Consider the following 23145-nt stretch of genomic DNA (forward strand, 5'->3'; position numbering starts at 1 on the left):
TGACGCAGGATCCTTGGGAACCGACGATCCTTGCTTAAGAGTACACCGTTCCCCACCCTGTCCTTTTGGGAGTCAGTGAGAGATTAAATTTAGGGAGCATATCATGTTTAGAGAGGTTTACCATTTCAATGCAGGCCCCAAGGTTCTAAATATATAATATAAGGAGCAGTGTGTTATGATATCTTGTCTCTACTGGGGCAGGTGGTAAATGAGCAAGCAAATAGTGCCGGTCTCATGCATCATATTATAGTTTAACCCCAGCCTCACCCCTTGGAGGGAGGGGAGTCACTGTATGGTCTGCTCCTGGTTTCGGGAGCGGACAGAGCGTACAGTACAAACATGCTAAAGACCTGCATTTAGTGTAACGGGGCAACACGAGCAACAGTGCAGGAGTCACCGCAGGCTGCACTTCTTCATCTTTTAGCTGTTTATTTGACTAATTCGAAGCTGTGATGATGATTCTGCAGCTGATCTTTTGTTACAAGACCTCCAGCAATAATTGAAATTAATGACAAAATCTCCTTTTAAGTGCTGCTGGGATTTGGATGAAGAAGTTGGTGTGCTGTGCACAGGGCGGGGTAAGAGGGTGAGGGTTCTTAAGTGTCGGGGTTTTTACAGACATCTGCATTCAGATGACTGGGTTACTTGTACTGAATGATCATCAGAGGCTATTTACAGCCTTCCAGGAGTATGTGAGGAGGACAGGGAGAGGGACTGAAGTCAAAAGTTTCAAATACACATACACAAGTACAAGTCAAATATAACAGACACATGTACCTCGGCTGAAGCCAGCGACGTCACTTCCATCAGGTTCTCGGCCCGGAAAGCAAACACAGCAGCTGCTAGAACTAGAATAGAAGGATGGGAGTTGGATAGGAAGAACTAATCAGACTCAAGCATGGAGGGCAAGACGAGACAAGCATGTTACAGTTGTTTACCTGCAACTACCTCCAGTGAATCATATCCAAGGATTCGATCCCAAAGAAGAAGCAGCTGATCGGTGGAAAGGTAGCCAGAAAAGGCCCGTACCATCCACTTAAAGGCTAGACGCAACCTAGAGACAAAAACATCTGTTTGTAAACTGATTTTATGGCTACAGTTGTGCAAATGTGTCATATTAGCAAGCAACTCAGGGTAAAATACCAGCCCTGAATCCCTGAATCAGTACTAAGACTGTAATTCCAGTAATTCAACACTAGATGGGAGTAGCTGATAACTATAAGTCTTTATACCATACGAATAGGCAAACATCGAATGTTGATGGCCTAAACAGGAACACACAAGAATACTAGGCCAAAAAAAAAAAACAACCAAAAAACCGGTGGCCGCCAGAGCTACCACTCAGCCTCCCGGCAGTACAATCTGTAGATGGCACAAATCTCATGGAAGTACAAGCTCTAGAAGACAATTACCAGGTCTCTGTAGAGGTTAATGAGGTGGATATGAGCCTTAGTGACTTTATTTACTATATCGATTCAAAGGAAAATGTCTACGTAAGAACCAGGAATAATAAATACTAAAATCATAATAAATAAAAACCACTAAAAACACTGTCACTTTTTGTGATGGTAAGAATTATAGTTTTTTTTATGTTATATTGCCATGGAAATAACACTGAAACCCAAGTGCCTGGAGTGACTAATCAGAATAGTTATTACATATACTGTTAAAACCCCTTCCCAACTTCCCCACACCAGTATACATCATATCCTGTCAATCTGTTGGAAATACCCAGGAGTCTTTATGACTCCACCCCTTTGGCCTGGTAGGCTTTTACCTCCTCACCACCAGGCTGAGAACAAAGACCCTTTACGTTAAGAAGACTGTTTAACCTTATATGTAATTACCATGAGGTCTAAATAGATATTTCATCACTCACATGTATGGTTGTGTTACACCAGAGCCATGTGTTAACGTTTCAGTAGCATGATAGCACTGTGATTTGGTTTCGTCCTTAATTGTAACTGTTTGTCCTTATCTGAATGTATAGAGAAAATCATCCATCCACCCTCCATTTGTTAAATCTACTAAACCAACATTGTCATAATAAACCTTAAAAAGCTTTTTAGATCCTGTGTTTACATTTGCACGCCAGATTAGATATTCTGTGGGCCAGCACAGCCAAATCTCAGACTCCTTTTTTCCATCCTAAAGTGCTGAGTTGTTTGTAAATGAAACCCTTTTTTGAAGCCATTTTTGCTGGGTGGTCATAAAATGAAAAGACGCATTATTAGTATTTTAGCTGCATACCTTAAACATGCAGCATGCAAGATTTTCATTCAACTTGACCTCTGACCTTGATCTCAAGATCAATGTCATAGACATTTGAACTTACCTGAGACTGTTAGTAGATCCACTTCATTTGAAAATCCTATGTTGTTTCAGTCTTATACTATCATGTTCACATCGCCCAGTGCCGACCCAACCAGCCGGCAGGGTGACAACAATACCCCGAGCTTTTCAGGCTAAGTGGGGAAAATTAAATGTGATGCTCCATCTTTTAATGCCAGTTGTCATGCTGCATAAAGCAACTAAGACTGAATGCATGAAGTTTAAATACAATCATTATGGGCGTGAATGTCATGTTAATTTGGGGATTTTAAGGATTTCTTTGCATTATTCCTTTTCCAAGGTGGAATGATTGTACAGTATACGTCTTTAACGACTTAAAAAAAAAACAAGAACTGGATGCACTCTAATTCTCACAGGGTCAATAGTACAGATATTGGCTTAAATATATACTTCATACACTCACTTAACTTTTTATAAGTGGTGCTTAAGGTTCAAGAGTATCTTAACTTGACAAGGTCTGTTAACTTCTCATTAGTAATCTTGACTGACTACAACTGGTAGTTTCTCTTTGCAATATCAAAAGGATTTATTGGACAGCACTCATTGGATTGACCAATACTCAGAACATTGGGTAAGTGCAATAACTCTATGGAGATCCAAGAAAGACAATGGTAGATTTACACAATTTGCGAAAGTCTGTTGGATTTCTAAACAACTGCAGATTCCAAGATCATCAGTTCAAACAGGTTTTTCTGAGTTCAAGTACAAGTTTTTCTGATGTGGGTCTGGAAGAAGACCAAAAGTGTAATCCTCAGATGAAGAAATTGGTCAGGATGTTCAGAAACAACCCAGGAACCACCAAAGGTCAAGCCTGCCATGAACTGGAAAATGCTGGCACACCAGCATTCCTGTCCACAGTGTGGCCAGTTTTATCTCCTCGAGGACTCAGAGGGTACCCACCAAAAAAGTATGGCAAATACTGCAAATATGTGATGTCTTGATAAATCGAGCAGATATTTGAAGTTTACACAGCACCATTCTCGCATGAAAATATCTTAAAAGTTTATTTTGTGACCCAGAAAGAGTAATATTTCAAATTCCGCCACTCTGTGTTCCTCCGCCACTGCCTCGTTTGAGTTTTTTTGGACGAAATGTATTCTGGGATATTGCATTTTGTAATTTCGAGCTGATTGGAGACCAGAACAGCCAATTGGATTTTTTTGCATCCAGGTCTGGAATTGTCTGGTTTTGTGGCACAAATATAACGGTGTGCAGAAAGAGTTGAACAGCAGAAATGTTGAGAGCGCGAGCGACACATTGCGAGCGAGCGCAAATGCAAAACCTGAGCGAGAGGGGCTCCTATTGTGTGTGTGTATGGATAATAGCAAACACTGAAATACATTTTTTGCAAGCAGCAATGAATTTTGTTCACTCAAATTCAGCTTTTCTTTGCTCAAAATAAATTTCTCCTCAAAATGCAACACGTGCCCCTGCAAAAAATTTTTTACGTGCGCTCAGAATAGTGGCACAAAAATAACGCCATAAAAAAGAAGCTTCAAACTTGATTGAAATTTGCAGCTGGACAAGTCAGTTGCCTTCTGGAGAAAAATGAAATGGTCAGACAAGACAAAGATTGAGCTATTTAGTAAACGGACTGCTTCTTATATAGCGCTTTTCTACTCTTTCTCAAAGCACTTTGGAAAACTTGCCTTATTCACACATTCACACAAGCACTTTTTTCAAAGCTTTTTCTACATAAGTGCATCTAACATTCACTCCGACGGATGATTTGTGGATATTGCCCAAGGATATTTGGCATGCAGACACTAGCAGCCAGGGATCAAACCACCGACATTCCAACTAGCACATGATCTGCTCTACCCCCTGAGCTACACAAACAATTAGCCACAACAAGATGTATGTTTGACAAGAAGTATGTTTGAAAGAGTAAAGGTGAGAAGACTGCAGCAACTGTCAAGCATGGTGGTGGTAACACAATGCTTTGGGGCTGTTCTGCTGCTAGCGGTACTGGTATATTGCACAAAGTGGATGGCATAATGAAAGAAGAGGACAGGTAACCACTAGATCGTTAAAACTAACCAATGGGACAATGATCCCAAGCACACTTTTAAACTGGTTTTGGAGTGGATACAGCGGGGATTGATTGGACAGGAAGTTATTCTAAGCTAATTATTCAATAGCATTGCTAGCTGCATGTTCCTGGTGAGATACACTGGACCACAGTGTGGAGTGTGCTACTCACGGCTGCACCCCAATCTGTCGCAGGTGGTAGAAGAGCTGCGGCAGGTGGGTCTGAAGCAGCCGCTCGAACTGCAGGCACAAAGACAGTATACCCTGTAGGAGCACACGAGATACCACATCAAGTACACGCATGAAGACAGAAGAAGAGAACGTTTGGATGTTGACTTTTAGCAAACACAAAATCTTACCGAGGGGTGGGAGGAAATGGAGTGCAGTCTGAAGAAGTATCGGATGTACATTTCCCTGAAGACGTTGTAAAGTTTGGAAGGCTCATTGTACAAGAAACACAAAGGCGCAACTGTGGGAGAAATTCAAATACACACTCCCTGTCACATCCTGCTTATACTGTCTCACTTCTGGAAAAAGCAGCAAGAGTGCCGCTCATAATCACAAACATACTCACCGTACATTGAAAAGCCATGAAAAGGAATCACACCTGTTCAAAAAAGATATGCAAGTCAGTAAATTTCTTACACATAAACATCAGTTACGTTTTCAGCGTGACAAGCCATATTGACTTTAGACTCCAGGTAAACTTTTTTTGTCTGAATGTAATAATAATTGTGTAAATGCTGTGCTTCTGTCCCCTGTGATGATATAAGATATAAGATTTTCAATCTAACGTGAAGAAAAGCATTCGGTGACGATAATATTAAACTATATAGAGATGGTTTGATAAACAAATGGCGCCAATCGTCTTTATTTTCATGGATTTATAGGTTAGAGATCAGGGCAATGTGAGCCTAGCTGCCATACTAAATAAGAGTATACACCGTTGCCAGAATGTAGAACACTGACAAAGTATATAAGGAAGTTTAAACATCCAAAAGTACTTTGTATTTCACTTCAGTTCCTAATAACACAAACAGTAAAAAAACCCCACAAAAACTGATGAACACATCACTGGTAAACTCCTAAACACACTACAGTGGTCTCCCGCTATAACGCGGTTCACCATTCGCGGTTTCGCTGTTTCACAGATTTGTTTTGGTGCAATTTTGCATGCTTTTTTTTTGTAGTACAGCGCATTGTGTTCTGCGTCCTGATTGGCTGTAGACCATTGTGAATCAATCTCATGCCGTGTCTCCTGTCCAGTACAGAATGCGTTCAGCTTGTCAAATTTAAATAAATCTTCGATCTCTAGCAGTGTGACTCTGAAGTGCTGTACTATATGTTTGTAAGTTTTCTCCCCAACAAACACAACAATGTCGACGAAACATTTTGCACCATCAAAGGCAACCGCGGGTGTGTTTGGTTTCATTCTATATAAGACATATTTTTCTAAGAAGGTTTGAACTTTGAGAGTTTAAACAAGAGAGAAAAGTGTGAACATGTTCATGCCTGTTTGAGGAAAAGTGTATAAAGTGTCTAGTGAGGGGTTTTACAGCCTTAAAACATCTATAATAATTGTAAAAAATAAAGTTGGCTACTTCACGGATTTCACCTATCGCGGGTTATTTTTGGAACATAACTCCCGCGATAAACGAGGGACCACTGTACTCAGTTTGTACAAAATATCATGGAGGAATACGCTGGAAATAGTGGATCCATGTTGTAGTGCTTAACATAATCCGCTTAGGTCTCAATCACAGGGAGGCCAAGAGACCAGTTGGCAACCATGTGGCAACTACTGGACACTAGTGAAAAACGTGTGTATTCAATAGCTATTTGTGAGTGGCTGCTGGCATTGAAAACAATTTCATTGGCTGAATGCAGGCCTAGAGACCGGTCATGACCCACGACAACCACTGGTTGCTAGGTAAAACTGTGTACTCTGCAACCAGTTGCAGAGTGGTAGCTATAGGAAAGTTAATCCCATTAGCAAAGCCATCTTACTTTTCTCTAATTTAACATGTACAGTGGGGCAAAAAAGTATTTAGTCAGCCACCGATTGTGCAAGTTCCCCCACTTAAAATGATGACAGAGGTCAGTAATTTGCACCAGAGGTACACTTCAACTGTGAGAGACAGAATGTGAAAAAAAAATCCATGAATTCACATGGTAGGATTTGTAAAGAATTTATTCGTAAATCAGGGTGGAAAATAAGTATTTGGTCACCTCAAACAAGGAAAATCCCTGGCTCTCACAGACCTGTAACGTCTTCTGTAAGAAGCTTTTCTGTCCCCCACTCGTTACCTGTATGAATGGCACCTGTTTGACCTCATCATCTGTATAAAAGACACCTGTCCACAGCCTCAACCAGTCAGACTCCAAACTCCGCCATGGCCAAGACCAAAGAGCTTTCGAAAGACACCAGGAAAAGAATTGTAGACCTGCACCAGACTGGGAAGAGTGAATCTACAATAGGCAAGCAGCTTGGTGTGAAAAAATCAACTGTGGGAGCAATCATCAGAAAATGGAAGACATACAAGACCACTGATAATCTCCCTCGATCTGGGGCTCCACGCAAGATCTCATCCCGTGGGGTCAAAATGATCATGAGAACGGTGAGCAAAGATCCCAGAACCACACGGGGGGACCTGGTGAATGACCTGCAGAGAGCTGGGACCAAAGTAACAAAGGTCACCATCAGTAACACACTACAACGGCAGGGAATCAAATCCCGCAGTGCCAGACGTGTTCCGCTGCTGAAGCCAGTGCATGTCCAGGCCCGTCTGAAGTTTGCCAGAGAGCACATGGATGATACAGCAGAGGATTGGGAGAGTGTCATGTGGTCAGATGAAACCAAAGTAGAACTTTTTGGTATAAACTCAACTCGTCGTGTTTGGAGGAAGAAGAATACTGAGTTGCATCCCAAGAACACCATACCTACTGTGAAGCATGGGGGTGGAAACATCATGCTATGGGGCTGTTTTTCTGCCAAGGGGACAGGACGACTGATCCGTGTTAAGGACAGAATGAATGGGGCCAAGTATCGTGAGATTTTGAGCCAAAACCTCCTTCCATCAGTGAGAACTTTGAAGATGAAACTAGGCTGGGTCTTCCAACATGACAATGATCCAAAACACACCGCCCGGGCAACAAAGGAGTGGCTCCGTAAGAAGCATTTGAAAGTCCTGGAGTGGCCTAGCCAGTCTCCAGACCTCAACCCCATAGAAAATCTGTGGCGGGAGTTGAAAGTCCGTGTTGCTCGGCGACAGCCCCAAAACATCACTGCTCTTGAGAAGATCTGCATGGAGGAATGGGCCAAAATACCAGCTACTGTGTGTGCAAACCTGGTAAAGACCAATAGTAAACGTTTGACCTCTGTTATTGCCAACAAAGGTTATGTTGCAAAGTATTGAGTTGTATTTTTGTTATTGACCAAATACTTATTTTCCACCCTGATTTACGAATAAATTCTTTACAAATCCTACCATGTGAATTCATGGATTTTTTTTCACATTCTGTCTCTCACAGTTGAAGTGTACCTCTGGTGCAAATTACTGACCTCTGTCATCATTTTAAGTGGGGGAACTTGCACAATCGGTGGCTGACTAAATACTTTTTTGCCCCACTGTAGATGAGCTGAGTCTGCAGTGAGGTAGTGACTTAAAGGAAGAAGTGTAATAAATTACATTTAGGCATGGCTGGGTTGTTTAGCATATTATTACATGTACATTTTGTAACATTATATCATATTTTCACTTGTAATTCTTGCTGTTATCTTTACCACAGGTATATGTTGAATTCCCGTCTTCAGTTATTCATTTTTTATTCTTCCAGTTAATCACTCCTTCAATAGATATTTGGCCCGTTACATAAAATATTACTGAACAGAGAACTAACACTACCAGAACATGTGAAATAATATTAAAGCTCACCGTTGGGAGGATAAACAACAGCACACTCCTCATCTCCCACTTTCCCTGTGAGACAGACAAGCAATGACATTAGCTTCTAATCTTTTAGTCATTTTAACCACATGCAAGGTTTATCATGGAAATAAAAAATTGTAGCAGCTACCAAAGAGATTTTGACTTTCTTGAAAATAAAATCACCAGGATTTTAGTGAAAATACATTTAACAGTGTTTTGATTTGTTTTTTCAATAATGGCATTTATTCAAATGACCTGGAAAATACAGACTCCTGACCATACAGACATGCTCACCCCTCTGCATCCCACACTCATCTTAGGTCAGGTTCAAAGAAATAAACACAGCTAACATGCAAAGTCAACGGTGTATGAGAACCCATGTTGTACGTGTGAAGTGCCATTCCTCTGGCCTCGTGCCATGAAGAGATGCGTAACTGTGTATATTTGTCCTTAGCTAATAATCTCACCTTGGATGTATGACTTGGGAGGTGTGGCACTGTTGTATTTGAAGTGCTCCAGGACGGCCGTGTCACGGGAGAAACACAACAACACCTGGGAGGACAAAAGGGGTGGAGTTAAATACTGCGCACACGGAGTCACACATTTTCATGAACTGATTAAAAATGATGGTATCAGATAGTGGATTTAAGGTTTGCAATGCTTAAATTTCATGAGGGATGTATATAGGATATGTTCCTAATGTGTAACAGTATCCCCGCCTGACAACCGGGGATAAAACAGACAGCAGTTAATACTCTTATCTGCTCTGTGCTGGTGATGGCCTTGAGTGGCCCTGATTCCTCTTGGGTAAGAAATCTATTAAAGCAGACCATCTGGGGTCAGGGTTTCAGGATGTACTGAAGCAGGCAGTTACCGAGCCTTAAGTGGCTGCTTGTTTCACAAAAGGACCGCATGAGTGAGAGATCTTTCCATTACAGTCCAACTTCTATATATTTCTGCGAACAAATTTCATTTCCTATAGCCACTTAAGCTGAATCAGCGCGGAAAAATAATCTCTAGAGAAAAGATGAAACCAGAAATTCGTACAATTAACTTGGCGGATGAGGACTGCAGCAAATCGTGGTTTGCTTGACCTTTGAGATTTGATGGGATGTCACTGTGGGACTACTTCTCAGGTCTAATTCAAATGCATTTTAGCCATCTTTAACCCTCTCATGCCAAGTCTATCACATTAGATGATATGAGTTTTGTGAGTTTTTGAGACTTCTATATAATCAGCTTTCATACCCTCACCATTTCTACACACAGACAATAAAGCAGTCTCATCAGTGCAGTCACATTGTATGATTAGAACAGTGCTGTGGTGGAAAGTCTTTGACTGAAGCATAAAAAAACCATCCAAACTCAAATCAAGACAGTTACATTTTTGTATTAAATGTCAATTTAATGACATCAATAATGTCACGTGAATATATGTTTATCCAAAAGACCTGATGTGGATTTTTCCAGACATATAAAGTTCTGTACAAATGTCTCGAGACAACCCTCACTTCTTTATATCTTACAATGGAAAAGGGAAATAGCTGCACTGATTTACTGAACCTCCAAATATACATGGAAATACAGTATATGAAGGAAAAACAGAGTTTGGTATGACTTTATTCTTCAACACAGCCTGAACTCTGAGCTTTCTTGTTGTTTATGTATGTTTTGTATGTCACGTTTCTGGGGCTGTGGACCCAGCGTTTTAAGTTTTAGTTTATTTTGATGTTTATGTTTAAGTTATTAGGTTAGCTAAGTTCATTTGTTTATTAGATTCCTTGTGTTTTCTACCCCTGTATCTAAGTTTCTCTCACCATTTATGTTTCATGGCGCGTGTTGTATGTTGTCAAGTTTATGTCTGAGTTCCATGCTGTTTCCTGCTTTATTGTGAAGGTCCCTGTCCTATGTGCAGTGTATCTAGTTTTGCTTCCCCTTGTCTCATTAGGTTTGATTTGTCCCATCTGTGTTCCCACCTGTTCCCCATCCCTTCGTTATCTCTCTGTGTGCTTAAGTCCTCCTTTGGTTGGGGTCAGGTTGTCTGTTGTTCACATCATGGTTCCATGTTTCAGGTATTGTTGCATCCAGGCCAAGTTTCATGTTGAGGGTTTTTTCATGCTTATTTTTAGTTCACCCAGTTTAGGTTAATGTTAGTTTTGCTTCAGTTTGCCCTTTGTTTGTACTTTGTTACCTGCCTCATTAAATGGCTCGCTTTTTCTTAACATTCAAGTTTTGTTCCCTGTTGCTTGGAGTCTGCGAGCCTTTTTGTCAGTCCATACAGTCTGCCACTGCTAGACTGTGACAAAGTAGTCTACAGGAATAGTTCTCCAGCCATCTTGAAGGACATTCAAAGCTCTTCTTTGGAGGTTTCTGCCTTTCGTTCTGTTCTCTGTTGAGATGATGCCACACTGCTTCAATAATGTTCAGTTCCAGTCTCTGGGCAGACTAATCCAAGACTGACAGTGATTCATTGTGTGGCTTTTTTATAATATGGCATAACATTTCTGGAAAACTCTAAACTTGCGTGTTCTCAAGAAGTAATTTCTGCTTACGTAGCTGCTCAAGAGCAACAATACGTGGATTATTTCAGTGCCTAGTGAGTTTAACATTAGTCAACATTGACAGGAATACTGTAGCTTTGTTCATGTGCCTATGTGTTCATCGGTTTAGCATTAGGGAGCATGATGGGCAAACAGTCGCTGAATAAACCGGTTGCCCAGTACATGCAAGTGTTTATCAGCTGAGCACTAAAGGGAAACCGAGCAGTGAGTGCCAGTGAAGCTATTAATACAAGGTCTTATCCGCATCTGGGCTGAACAAGTAAGGCAGATAAAGATGAGCGTTGCTATTAAGTGACAGTTAGCTAAAACGAGTTTTAATGTTTGGGGCAATCGGTTTCTGGGTGACGTAGAAGCTCTTATCTCACAGGAATATGGAAGACACAACAATGACTTTGTTTAATCTGCAACAGTGTAAACAACTGAACTGTACAACAAGATAAGTGTAACAAATTGATAAGGGAGGCCACGAGCTGGTTTCAAGCCTTTAACTCTGTTGATAGAAGTTAGAAACATGTCAACAGATACAAAGTTTTAACTATGCTGAAATGCTAAACAGTAACAAGTTCCAAGCAAGCACTTCATTAATATTTGAGCTCAGGTCACAACATTTTTTGAAACACAACTCCTGGTGTGGTAAGTAAACTGAGAAGAGAGCCTACCTGATAGAGGAAATCTTCAAACACAAAGTAGTAGTCGTCATTACTGGCGGTGAGCTTCACATCCTGTCGGAGAGGATGTTTTGAAATTAAAATGATCTCAGAATGATGTAACGTTACAGATTATTGATGAGCACGGTAACAATGTAACTTACCTTATAGATAAGGTTGTCCACCAGCAGGTTATGCTGTATGACTCCTGCCTTTAACTGTTCATAATGCATCACATCCTGAAACAGCAGAGAGCCAACATGTTTAATGTCAACTTTCAGGCGGTTTCACATCCAGAATTTATAAATCGCATCGCAAACGTAACGGGAATATTCCCCCCATTTATTATTTAAAATATACCTCACTCTGTTTAACAGATCCCTCTAAGTCAACTTTACGCACTTTCTCTGTCTGTGACTACAGCAGGTTTGAACGAGGCTTCACGCAGAGGTGACGTGTTTCCGACCGCATGGTTAAAATCAAGCGCGCCTCCGGTTTGAGACAGGTTATCATAAATGGACCAAAGAAAGAGCACCTACACAATGATCGGCAGTGAAGTGAGAGCAAAAACAGACGTTTCTGGGATTCTGACAGCTGAGCGAGGACACTGAAAACACTGTGGTAATATGGACAGCGTCAGCAAAAGATAGCTCTGACAACTTCTGCTAAAATACTTCAAGTTTATATATCCTGCTGGTATGGAGTGGAAACATGGGTCACAGCAGTTCACTTTACAGGTTAGATTCATGGATAGTGAAATAGATCTGAATTGGACACCACTCTACAAAACTTTAAAAATAAAGGATAAAACAATTAAGAAATATCCCACTGTGTTAAATCAGGTGTAAAATGGCAAACTGTGTGATACGACAGGATCACAAAAAGAGCATGTTTATGACCAGCACTCAGGAAGCTGAGGATCCCTATTCAGAAGTAGGGATGCAGCCTGGCTTTTACTACAAAGTCCTGCTGTTTATAGAGTCTTTGTCTTTATATTTATGCTGCTGAATCAAAGTGTGTTGTGTATACCGGTTTGTTTTGTTGTAAATAAATACTAAACTTTGATGTTTTTATGGTGATGTCAGCCTGCTATGGCGTCACCCTGTAGAGCGTCATATTGAAAAAATAATAAGCTCTCTCTGTGCCCCATCATATGATATATTACTCAATAGTGTTGAGTAGTGTTAGCGCTCAAGATCAACTTTGACCTTGGTCAAATGTTTAGCCCACCTAGGTACTCATGTCCGCCAAGGCCCAATATATTGTTGTGAAGATGATCCCAAAACACTGTGGGTAATACAACGTTTTTACTCTGACCTTTAGGGTCGAGCTGTTATTGGCACCTAACCCTCACACAAAATTTGAAAATTATATCTTGAAAACTTTGAACGCTAGACTGCTAACAAACAGACAAAACAAACTGATTGCACACTTCCTCCCTTCAGGGGAAGAACAAGGTGCTGGAAACATTGCCCAGAGATTTAAGTCCATATTAACATGACAGCACCACGCAGCTCACCAGCACATCCCAAAGGTGCTCTATTAAACTGAGATCTGGTGACTGTAGAGTTGCTTTTGTCTTCCTGTCAGCTCAAAGCAGTCTGTCCATTCTCCGCTGACATCCAAAGGCAGAGAACTGCCACTCACTTGATATTTTCCCTTTTTCAGACAAATTCTTCCACATCCTAGCGATGTTTGTGTGGGGAAACTCCTAGAAAATCATCAGTTTCTGAAATAATCAGACCAGCTCTGGCACCAACAACCATGCAACATTTAAAATGACTTAAATCAGCCTTCTCCCTCATTCTGATGCTTGGTCTGAACATCAGCAGTTCATCTCGACCACATCTGCTGCCTAAATGCATTGAGCCGTTGCCATGTGATTAACAGAAATTAAAGAGATTCGAGATTTACAGAAGTTGAACAGGTGTGCCAAATAAAATGGCCTGTAAATGTCTATATTTCAGCATCAATGACACCTCCACAGTTGTGCATGTGTGCCATTTGCGCTAAATGCGCCACCACACCATCACAGATCTTGTTAACAACTGTTTACAATGCTAATGTGTACTCTTCTTCAGTTACATATAAGATTTAAATGATTTGCACTTTGCATTATTTAGTTTAATTACACCGCGTCCCAAACTTGTTTTCAAAATTAGATTGGGACTATTTAACATTTATCAAAGCAACACCCAAGTCATTTGACTGAAGAGATTACAGTCGTCATATTAGATCTACTGAAAGATAATTCTAATTCATAATATACACAATGCAGACAATTTTGCACCAGCCACATTTATCCTGTCTGTAACTAACCAACTGTGACTGTTTAATGTGTTTGCTCTTGTGGTATCCAGAGCCGTGCTAACGCTCTCCAGACCTCAGCGGGTTTGCCCACATAGCTCTCTCTAACGAATCAATCTCTTAATCACAAGCATTGTTTTTGCAACTTGCCACCAACATGAGACTCTGGATTGCAGCGTTTACACAGACTTCTGCCACACACACAGGCATCCACGCTGTTTGTGCTAACTGTGCTACACCCCCCAGCATCTGATTATGTTAACGTTTCTACAAACAGTCCCAGCGAGCCAATAAGCAGCACACCAGCAAATGCACGGATTGTCTAGTGTAGAAATTGCAGTTCAGTTGGTGTTCATACATCATGTGTTGGTTTTTAGTGCACGGTATAAATGCAAGGATGCAAAGTGTTTGATCCTGGTGCCGTTCTCCAGGGAAACGAATACACCTGAGGCCCAAGCTCCAAACCGTTAAGCGTGAATATGGACGCAGCTGAAAATTTCCCCTTGTAGTAAACATGCCCTCTGGGAATCACTGCAGCTGTGTGTGCACGGCTGCTCTACAGCAAACACAGCCACCTGACGGTGGCCGCCAGAGTGCAACTCGGCCGTGTGTGTGTGCACAGTGTACTATACCTGTGGCTGGTTCGTGGCGTTAAGGATGAGGGCCCACAGGTCTGCCCGGAGCCCGGTGGGGCAGCCCTGCCTGCTGTACTGCTGTGCTGCTGCGCTATCCTCCTCCATAACCACTACACAAGAGACATGAAGACAAAACAGAGAATGGGTGCATAACACAGCTGTTATTCACCTTAGGATCAGGCGTCCTTCGCCTGGCTATTCCCCACGAAACATTCAGAAAGAGGGTTTAAAAAAAATTCATGATCAAAAATCACAAATCTGGTTAACTGTGACACATTTCTGACATTTGACAGACTAAATGACAGATGAATACAAGAGATAATAATGGATTACATAAAAAAATTAGTCCTATTCCAGAAGCGAGAATTTCAAATGATGTATTCTTCTTCTACACAGGAGTTGGATTTGTGTCGGTATTTGTAATTGCTGTAAGAGTACGTCTTAACAGTTAATGTAAATACACGAATGTTATTTGTGGCCAAGCCCAAACCATCACAACTCCACCACCGTGCTGACAGATGTTATGAGGTGTTTGTGCCGATATGCTGTCTAAATATCTTCACGTAGGTCTCGTCTGTCCAAAGCACATTGTTCCATAAGTTTGTTTAGATGCACCTTTACAAACCTAAGCCGTGCTGATATGTTCTTTTTATAGAGAAGAGGATTTCTCCATTTATTTGCAGCCTTGGGGCGTCCACTCCTGGGAAGCTCTGCTGTTGTCATGAATGTTTTCCACTTGTGAATAATCTTTCCCACTGCTGAATGATGGGCTTCAGATTGTTTGGAAATTACTTAGTTACTGTTAAATAATGACACAGTGTAATATGTGCTGTTGTGCTGCATTTAAATTCATTCAAGTCCTCCTAAGGACCAGAAGATACGTTTTAGTCCTCATACCTAAAACCTTAGAAATAAAAGAGGGTCTACTTTCTTTTTCAATTGGCTATATGAAGGTAAAACAGTAGACTGCAGGAAGAACACATGTATGTATATGAACAACTGGAGGAGAAAAGAGTGGCAGGCCTAAAAAAACAAAACAACTAAAGCAGATGAAAAGTATCTGAAAGTCATGTCCTTAAAGAGCTTGAAGAAATCTTGAATAAAGCAAAGACCTGACATAGGACGTTCCTATTGTCCTAGCAAAAACAAATAAATGAAGGGTGGCTCACGACTGTATACAAAGATATTCAAAATATTCAACATTTATTGAGAATTCTGCAAGAATCCTCAACAAGTAGCACAAAAATGAAAAGACTGAGTGTGGAGGATTGTTTTTCTCCTCAAAAAAATGTATAAACATCAAAAATATTAACAAAGACATTCCCATAATTTCTGCGTAGCTTTCCAAGAAATCACTCAGGCACATGCTGGAAACAAACTCTTCAACTTCCCCATTCTGCCCTAAATCTGTTGTGACAGGAACCAAAAACACACAGCTCTTGACTTAAGGTGCTGGCCAGTCATAACATAAACGAACACGCTCCTCGTTTCCTAAATTTCGTATTCGAGTGCACTTACTCCTTCGTCTGGACCACGAGGCGCAGCTTAGGCACAGAGGCGAACAGTAGAACGAGGGTCGTGGTTGTGTAAATAAACTACTGCCTGTGTTTGTAAGACTCTTGTTGGCTGATATCTGATTTTGCCCGTGATACAGGTGGTGTTGTTACAGAGCAACGAGCTAACAGTTAAAGTGTTACCAATCTGAATGCTCGTGCTTCCACTCAGAGGCGGCAGTCATTCACTGAGTCACACAAATACTTCCCGTTAGAGGTGGGCGCATCGATCCAATTATCGATATTGTTGATACAACGCTGGCATTGGTACTGGATCAGTACTACTGAGATAGGATGGATACATGGTTTCCTTTAGAGACAGATGCAGGTTGTAGGTTAAAAGTATCAATATTAGTAGTGGCAGTAATAATAATGGATTGGATTTATATAGCGCTTTTCAAGGCACCCAAAGCGCTTTACAATGCCACTATTCATTCACTCTCACATTCACACACTGGTGGAGGCAAGCTACGGTTGTAGCCACAGCTGCCCTGGGGCAGACTGACAGAAGCGAGGCTGCCATATCGCGCCACCAGTAGGCGGTAGGGTAAAGTGTCTTGCCCAAGGACACAACGACCAGGACAGAGAGCCCAGGGATCGATCCGGCGACCTTCCAGTTACAGATACGCTTCCCAACCCCCTGAGCCACGGTCGCCCCGTACTAGCTCTGTATTTTCTCTTGGTATTGGATCAGTACCAAAACATACAATATCTCACAGCACTACTTCTCAGGACTCTTTCTGCATCACACTTTCTGCTTATAACTCTTGTGCCTATTTTGGGGCTTCCATAAATGGGTCACAGTTGATATAATTAGATTAGTTTTGAAAAGATCTCCATAAAAAGGCTCTTAAATACAAAAATTAGAAACAACACTGTCTGCTCATCAAGTTTCTGTGTCACATTTGGAGTTATACTTTACAAGTCTTAAAAAATGACGAGGTAATGACATTCCTGGTTGCCTCTGTTAGGACACTTAAGCTGCTACATATTTGTACTTAGCATAGAGGAATGTATGAGCAAAAATGGCTTTAAAGCAAATATCCTTGTTTTTTGTTGTTTTCTTAAGAGAAATTCCATGTTATATTCATTGAAATTGATTCATCCTTCCCTTCCCAAAAGACAAACAAACTGGTACATTCTTGACCAATAGGATGTGGATTTACACTACATTGCCAAAAGTATTCACCTGTCTGCCTTCACGCGCATAAATGAACTTTGAGGGTCATCCCATTCTTAGTCGATGTGGTTTAATATGATGCCGGTCCACCCATTGCAGCTTCAACTCTTCTGGGAAAACTTTTCGAAAGGTTTAGGAGTGTTTATGGAAATTTTTCACCATTCTTCCAGAAGCACATTTGGAGGTCAGACACGCCTCCACTCTAATTCATCGAAAAAGGTGTTCTATTGGGTTGAGGCTAGGACTCTGTGCAGGCCGGTCAAGTTGTTCCACACCAAACTCACTTATCCATGTCTTTATGGACCTTGCTTTGTGCACTGGTGTGCAGTCATATTGGAACAGGAAGGGACCATCCCCGACTGTTCACACAAAGTTGGGAGCGTGAAATTGTCTAAAATGACCTCTCCACCAAACTTTACCCTTGGCAGAGTGTATTCAGACAAGTACTGGTCTCCTGGCAACTGCCAAAACCCGTCTGGCAATCGTCCATCCCATTGCCAGACAAATAAGGGTCAGTCACACCACATTGACGTGACGCCACTTCATCTGACTCTTTGCATTGCACTTAGTGACGTCAGGCTTGGATGCAGCTGCTGAGCCATAGAAACCCATTCCACGAAGCTCTCTATGCACAGTTCTTGAGCTAATCAAAGGCCGCATGAAGTTCGTTGGTCTGTCACTATTGTTTCTGCAAAAGTGGGCGACCTCAGCGCACTATACACCTCAACCTAGGTGAGGTGTATAGTGCGCCTAGGTGCTTGATTTTATACACATGTGGTCATGGAAGTGTTCATTAAAACACCTGAATACAGTCATTTTGGATGGGTGAGTAAATACTTTTGGTAATTTAGTGTACAATGAACAAAATCTCATGAAGAAAACAGAACTCAACAAACCAATTCCACAAAAAAAAAAAAAAAAAAAGGAATAAAAACAAGAACCAAACACTGACCTTTTTTTCCGATTTGCACATACTCGTTTTCAAACAAGTCTGTACAGGAACGAGAAAGAAAGAACAGATCCATCAGTGGTGCTATCTGCTCGATTTACAAACAGACATGCTGGATTCTATTTCAAGCCTGAACACCAAAGTGTAACAATGTCGATATGTGGCCTTCACCGAGATGTTGTTTGAGAAATCCCAGACGGCCCTTGTGGCACAAGAAAGGAACAAGGACTGATATGAAGTCCCTGTGGTATATACACCATTAAAGCCCTCTGTTCATTAGGTAAACACATTTATTCTAGAGTATTCTTTCTTAATCACAACCAGAAATGTGTTTAGATCTGGTATTAAAATGCTGCTGAGTGATAATTGTAATTATTCAGATCTAAGCTTGCCTACAAATTATGGATTTTATAGGACAAAAAGTCCTCTGAAAGTTTTTAAAACTAATGAGCCTCTGATTCTGCCAAACGTCTGACACAGCGCTGTAACACGGAGCTTCTTTTCCTGACCCTACAACCACCAACATGTTATCGTTACAGTTTGAACATGTCTTTTAGGGCATGATAACTACCAAGCTAAGTATCTGTTATCAGTCTGTTATCAGTCTTCTCATCCTTCTCCTTCCAAGAAAGGAGTAATACCTGGATGGATGAGTGCGTGGTCATCAATCCCCATCTGTCCACTGGTCAGGTTCAGCTCTGAGTAGGCCTCTCTCTGAGAGTTTAACACAACAGACACAAAACGCATGAATAAATGTCAAATCTATTCTTCTTTCAGTTCAAAGAACACACTTCTACCTCAATGCAAGACGTTTTTATTAAGAAACACAAAATGTTGAAGAAAAAGAAATATATTAAGAGACATTATTGAGACACCCATGACTTCTTCATATTTTGCATATAAGGCAAGAGTGATGAGTTATGAAAATAAGTGATAAACAACACAGCTATTAGTCAGGATTTAATAGCTTGATCAGCAGTAAGGGAGTTTCACTGCTGCATAATGATAAAAAGCTATTTCCCCTTGTTCAGAGTTTGCTCTGGGCACCACTACCACTGAGCTAAGAGGCCTCTCTGGGCAATACTGCTGTAGAATATCAGTGATATTCAGGTTGAGAAACAGCTAATAAGCCTTTAAACTGGCAGCCAGAGACTTGGAGTGATGTTAGCTATCCTTTGAATAAGCTGCTGGTGTCTGATCCCGCTCACAAGTTTTTCCAAATCCCCATGACCCACAAACATGTGAAGTGAAGTGGGGAGGAACACAGATCCCTACCAGGTGTGGGATGTCCCTGACATTGAGAGGAACCTGGATGAGTCCCCAGTGACTCCTGACGCTGATGTCCTCGCTGCTATCGTGGTTGGGGTTCCGCAAACCGATTAGGACCTGTTTAGACAGCATTTATGTAACATAATGGAGTTCAATCCTGATAATAGCAGTAAAAAACAAGGCGAGGAATGTGCTTACTTCCAGAAAGTCTTTCGGAGCATAGACAGGCCTGAAACGACTCAAATCTGCGGCGATATAAACACGTAAACAATCTTTACAATACGTTATGTAACAGCAGTCAAAAAAGCCATTTCTTTGCGAACTTAATTTATCAACTTCAACTTAAACACACATCTATGCACATTAAAGGCCAGCTCTAAGTGGAACTTCTGTCCACCGTCTTCATAGCACCGCAGTAAATTCCAGTCCCGTGTCATCCTCAGAACAAGGCCGCATTAAGGCTTTGGACGAGAGGAAGGGGTGCTGCTGGTTATCTCCCTACCAGGAGTCTGGACAGCTTCTAGATTCACGATCCAAAATGTTTACAGCCGAAGGACGGCACATCCTAAATGTTATTATACACCACTGAGCACTGATAGCACTGTTAGGACACGAGATTAGGGTGTTCTTTGTAAACGCGGTGGCCTGAAGTCAAAGTGGTACGTATCTTCTGACAACAATAAAAACTATTTTTAAACAACAAAAATGAATTCATAGCACAGGCTCAGTCGTCTATGGGGAGGCTTGGCAGCACAATTCCAGCGTGTGTTCTGCAAAAAGCTACACTGTGCGCTATGCAGATGTTACAGAGCCCGAGTGCCTTAGAAAGCCTTGGCTGCATTAGCGCGGCTTAGGAAGCAAACGCGGAAGTGGCAGATCTGGTTTTGAGATGTGCTAAGCTGGCGATAAATACAGCAGCTCCTGGACGCATCAACACTAATCTATCATAAAAGGCAGATTGCTCGAGGCCAAATCTCCTGGGTAGTGTCTTGAGACCTGGTTCATCTGTGCCCATCTCGTTCCATTTGTTGGTGAGCTCCTTCTGCTCCGCCGCGGGCCTCTGTGGAGCAGGCGGAAAGACAAGATTTCAACAAACAAATGCCGCACATCCCGTCTTAAAAATGTCACATCAGTATTGCGTTCGAAATAATAAGTCATAAATACAATCGTGCCTGTGCAGAAGCAAGCAGTAAAACTGATAAACAGACTCCAAACAACACAGTCTGGATATCGTCAGTTAAAAAAGCTGCTCGGGTTTAGCCGCAGCTCATAGCTCAGGCAGCTCAGGGTTAAAATGATGCAGGGTTTTCAATTTGTTATATTTGCAACATCTCTAGAAAAGATGTTGCAAAATAAAAACAAAAAACCCTACAAACTAAAATCTATAAACTTGGCTGTGATTGTCAATGTTTCAGTTACCATGTGAGCCAGAGGCACTCCAAGCTCTGTGCTCATGCTGTTCAGGCTTTTGAGGACACGCTTCTCCCAGCTGGCCTGTGTAAGAGACACACACATGCGCACACCTTAGTGATTTAAAAGTGAATTTGGCAGACAAAAATGATAGGAGTCAGAGAGAAGTGGAGAAAGTGAGGAAATAAAAGCAGACGGGCCGACCTGTGCCTTGCGCATGTAGACCAGCGGCTCTTTGAGATGCTCCGGGGGAGCTGGGGGATGCCTCGGGGGCAGCTGGCTGGAATAAGCAAATGCAAGTGAGACAACGTTACCGACTGACACACAAATAACACCACTGTGTTTTTTCACAAAACACTTACAGCTTTGGGGAAAATGAAGCCGGTCATGGCACAAAGAGCATCTTATTTTGAAAAGAAACACATCTGAAAGGAGGAAACTGTCAAACAAAAGGGAAATCTTACTTTTTTTTTTCCCCCTTTACAAAAAGCAGGCAGTCAGTCTCCATCAGAGCCCCACAAATGGAGACCAGATGAGTCAGAAGACATCTCCAAATGCACAACTGTCACGCCCCCCCCCCCCCCCCCCCCCCCCACACCTAAGCCTGCTCAGGGCATGCCGAATGATTCAAGGTCTCAGAGCGTTAAACAACGTTCACCCCAATCTAAACACCTATAAGAGCACATAGCGCCCGAAGAAGGAGCCATTAGTCACTGTTATATGTCACCCTCTAAAAGCAACGTATTAAGTCCTTGTTTCAGACTGAGCCTAAGGAGAGACAGTCCGGTGCTCTTTGAGATAAGTGAGTGCAGCACACGTTTCCGAGCTTTTTACGGAAGAGACAAAAAGGCCTCCAGCCAAACGGAGATTTCAGATAAAAAGAGTGCATAAATGTGGATAACAGTGGAGGGATTGTTAGTCTTTAACGTTCAGGGAACAATGGCTTTTTAGCTACAATTTCAGTGTTTAAAAACCAAACATTTTTTTAAAGGTAAACCAATAACACTAAGAGGAGCCACACTTGTGCAGGAGAGAGCAACATTTCTACCAAATTAAAAAAAAAAACCTGCATTAATCACCTTTAAATAGATAGTAGTGTAACAGCTTTATTATATTGTGTTATTATATTGTGCGTGTTGTATTTATGTGTAAACAAGGTGTAGAATGAGATGAATCTATAACATTAACGCAGTCTGATGTTGGGTTACGTAACCAGTCTCTTCTATGAAGCCGTGCCCGTGTTGTTGTGCGCGCTCTGAGTCACTGCACGCTCCTGACCCCGTTCTCCCTCTGCTTCTGCAAGTAAACCTGGCTCCACTCACTCACACGTCTTCATTATTTCCAACTTATTTGGAAACCTTTTCTTTAAAAAAAAAAGAAGAAAAAAAGCACCGACTTTCTGCACAAACCTTTGTCATGGTGCTGGACTTTATTGAGTCTCCTACTTGTTTCGATTTTGATCATTTCCCCACTGTCTCTTGGATTCTCTTTTTTCTTCATGACTTCTCTCATCTTTCGTGTAACTGCTTCCTGTTGTGTTTTGGTAATTGTTTGTCCTCTGCCTTGACTTCTTGTGTTTGTCTTCCCTCTGACTCCCTGATGGTGTTTTGACATCATTAACTGTCAGCCTCACCTTAATTTGATCCAACCTTGTCTGCTTCTATAATCAGCTCTCTGTTTACATTAAGTCTTATATAGATCATCTCTATCCCCCTAATGTGTTTCAAAGACTTGCCAAAGACTTCAAAGACTTTACCTGACTATTCTCGAAAACATTTGCTACTCTTCACAAAAGAAGGTTGCCATCACTGCCCTGCAAACACTTTGCATTTATTTTATTGCAAGGCAGCTGACATAAACATGAATGAGCCGATCAACTGTGAATGAAGGTACTTGTGACTTCAGTCTACTTGTAAATATAGGTGAAGTTAAAGAACGGCACTGGTGTCTTAGCAATTTGTACCTTGACCAGATGCGTTTTGTAGTCATCAACAAGCTTCAGGTATAATTCTGGCTGATATTTGATCGCTCTTCTTAGCACAACTGGTAGATTTCATTTAAATTTCTTGGTTTCTTGGCTTTTAAGCGTAGTCCACAGATTTTCAGCAGTGTTGAGGTCGGATTTTTGAGAAGGCCATTCCAGCTATTTAACATTAGCTTGCTTTGTCCGCTCCAAAACCATGTGTTCTTAGGATCTTGCCCTGTTGGAAGACCCAGTTGTGTCCAGGTTTCAACCACGTTGTTGATTTCAGGTGAAGTTGGAGAATTTGGAAGTAGTCCTACTTTCTCATTATTCCATCCACTCTGTGACGGCAAAAACAT

The 23145-nt window shown here is 41.5% G+C and overlaps 1 protein-coding gene across 2 annotated transcripts in view; it reads right to left on the minus strand.

Annotated features, from left to right (window-relative positions):
* The window catches only part of tbc1d19 (TBC1 domain family, member 19), a 31347-nt gene that overhangs the window by 4216 nt on the left and 3986 nt on the right, over positions 1 to 23145 (minus strand). The window contains exons 4-20 of one of the 2 annotated variants that reach the window (XM_085155516.1): positions 21028 to 21103; positions 20833 to 20907; positions 20410 to 20473; positions 19612 to 19658; positions 19420 to 19530; positions 18786 to 18858; positions 18148 to 18186; positions 14460 to 14572; positions 11685 to 11759; positions 11533 to 11595; positions 8780 to 8864; positions 8319 to 8363; positions 4958 to 4990; positions 4743 to 4852; positions 4556 to 4647; positions 939 to 1054; positions 778 to 848 (exon numbers count right to left, since the gene is read on the minus strand). In XM_085155516.1, the coding sequence (XP_085011642.1) occupies positions 778 to 848; positions 939 to 1054; positions 4556 to 4647; positions 4743 to 4852; positions 4958 to 4990; positions 8319 to 8363; positions 8780 to 8864; positions 11533 to 11595; positions 11685 to 11759; positions 14460 to 14572; positions 18148 to 18186; positions 18786 to 18858; positions 19420 to 19530; positions 19612 to 19658; positions 20410 to 20473; positions 20833 to 20907; positions 21028 to 21103 (1288 nt within the window). The remainder of the gene's footprint in view (positions 1 to 777; positions 849 to 938; positions 1055 to 4555; positions 4648 to 4742; positions 4853 to 4957; positions 4991 to 8318; positions 8364 to 8779; positions 8865 to 11532; positions 11596 to 11684; positions 11760 to 14459; positions 14573 to 18147; positions 18187 to 18785; positions 18859 to 19419; positions 19531 to 19611; positions 19659 to 20409; positions 20474 to 20832; positions 20908 to 21027; positions 21104 to 23145) is intronic. The other variant, XM_085155517.1, reaches the window with a different exon arrangement.

The sequence above is a fragment of the Neolamprologus multifasciatus genome, chromosome 3 (assembly GCF_963576455.1).
Source record: "Neolamprologus multifasciatus chromosome 3, fNeoMul1.2, whole genome shotgun sequence".
NCBI lineage: Eukaryota > Metazoa > Chordata > Actinopteri > Cichliformes > Cichlidae > Neolamprologus > Neolamprologus multifasciatus.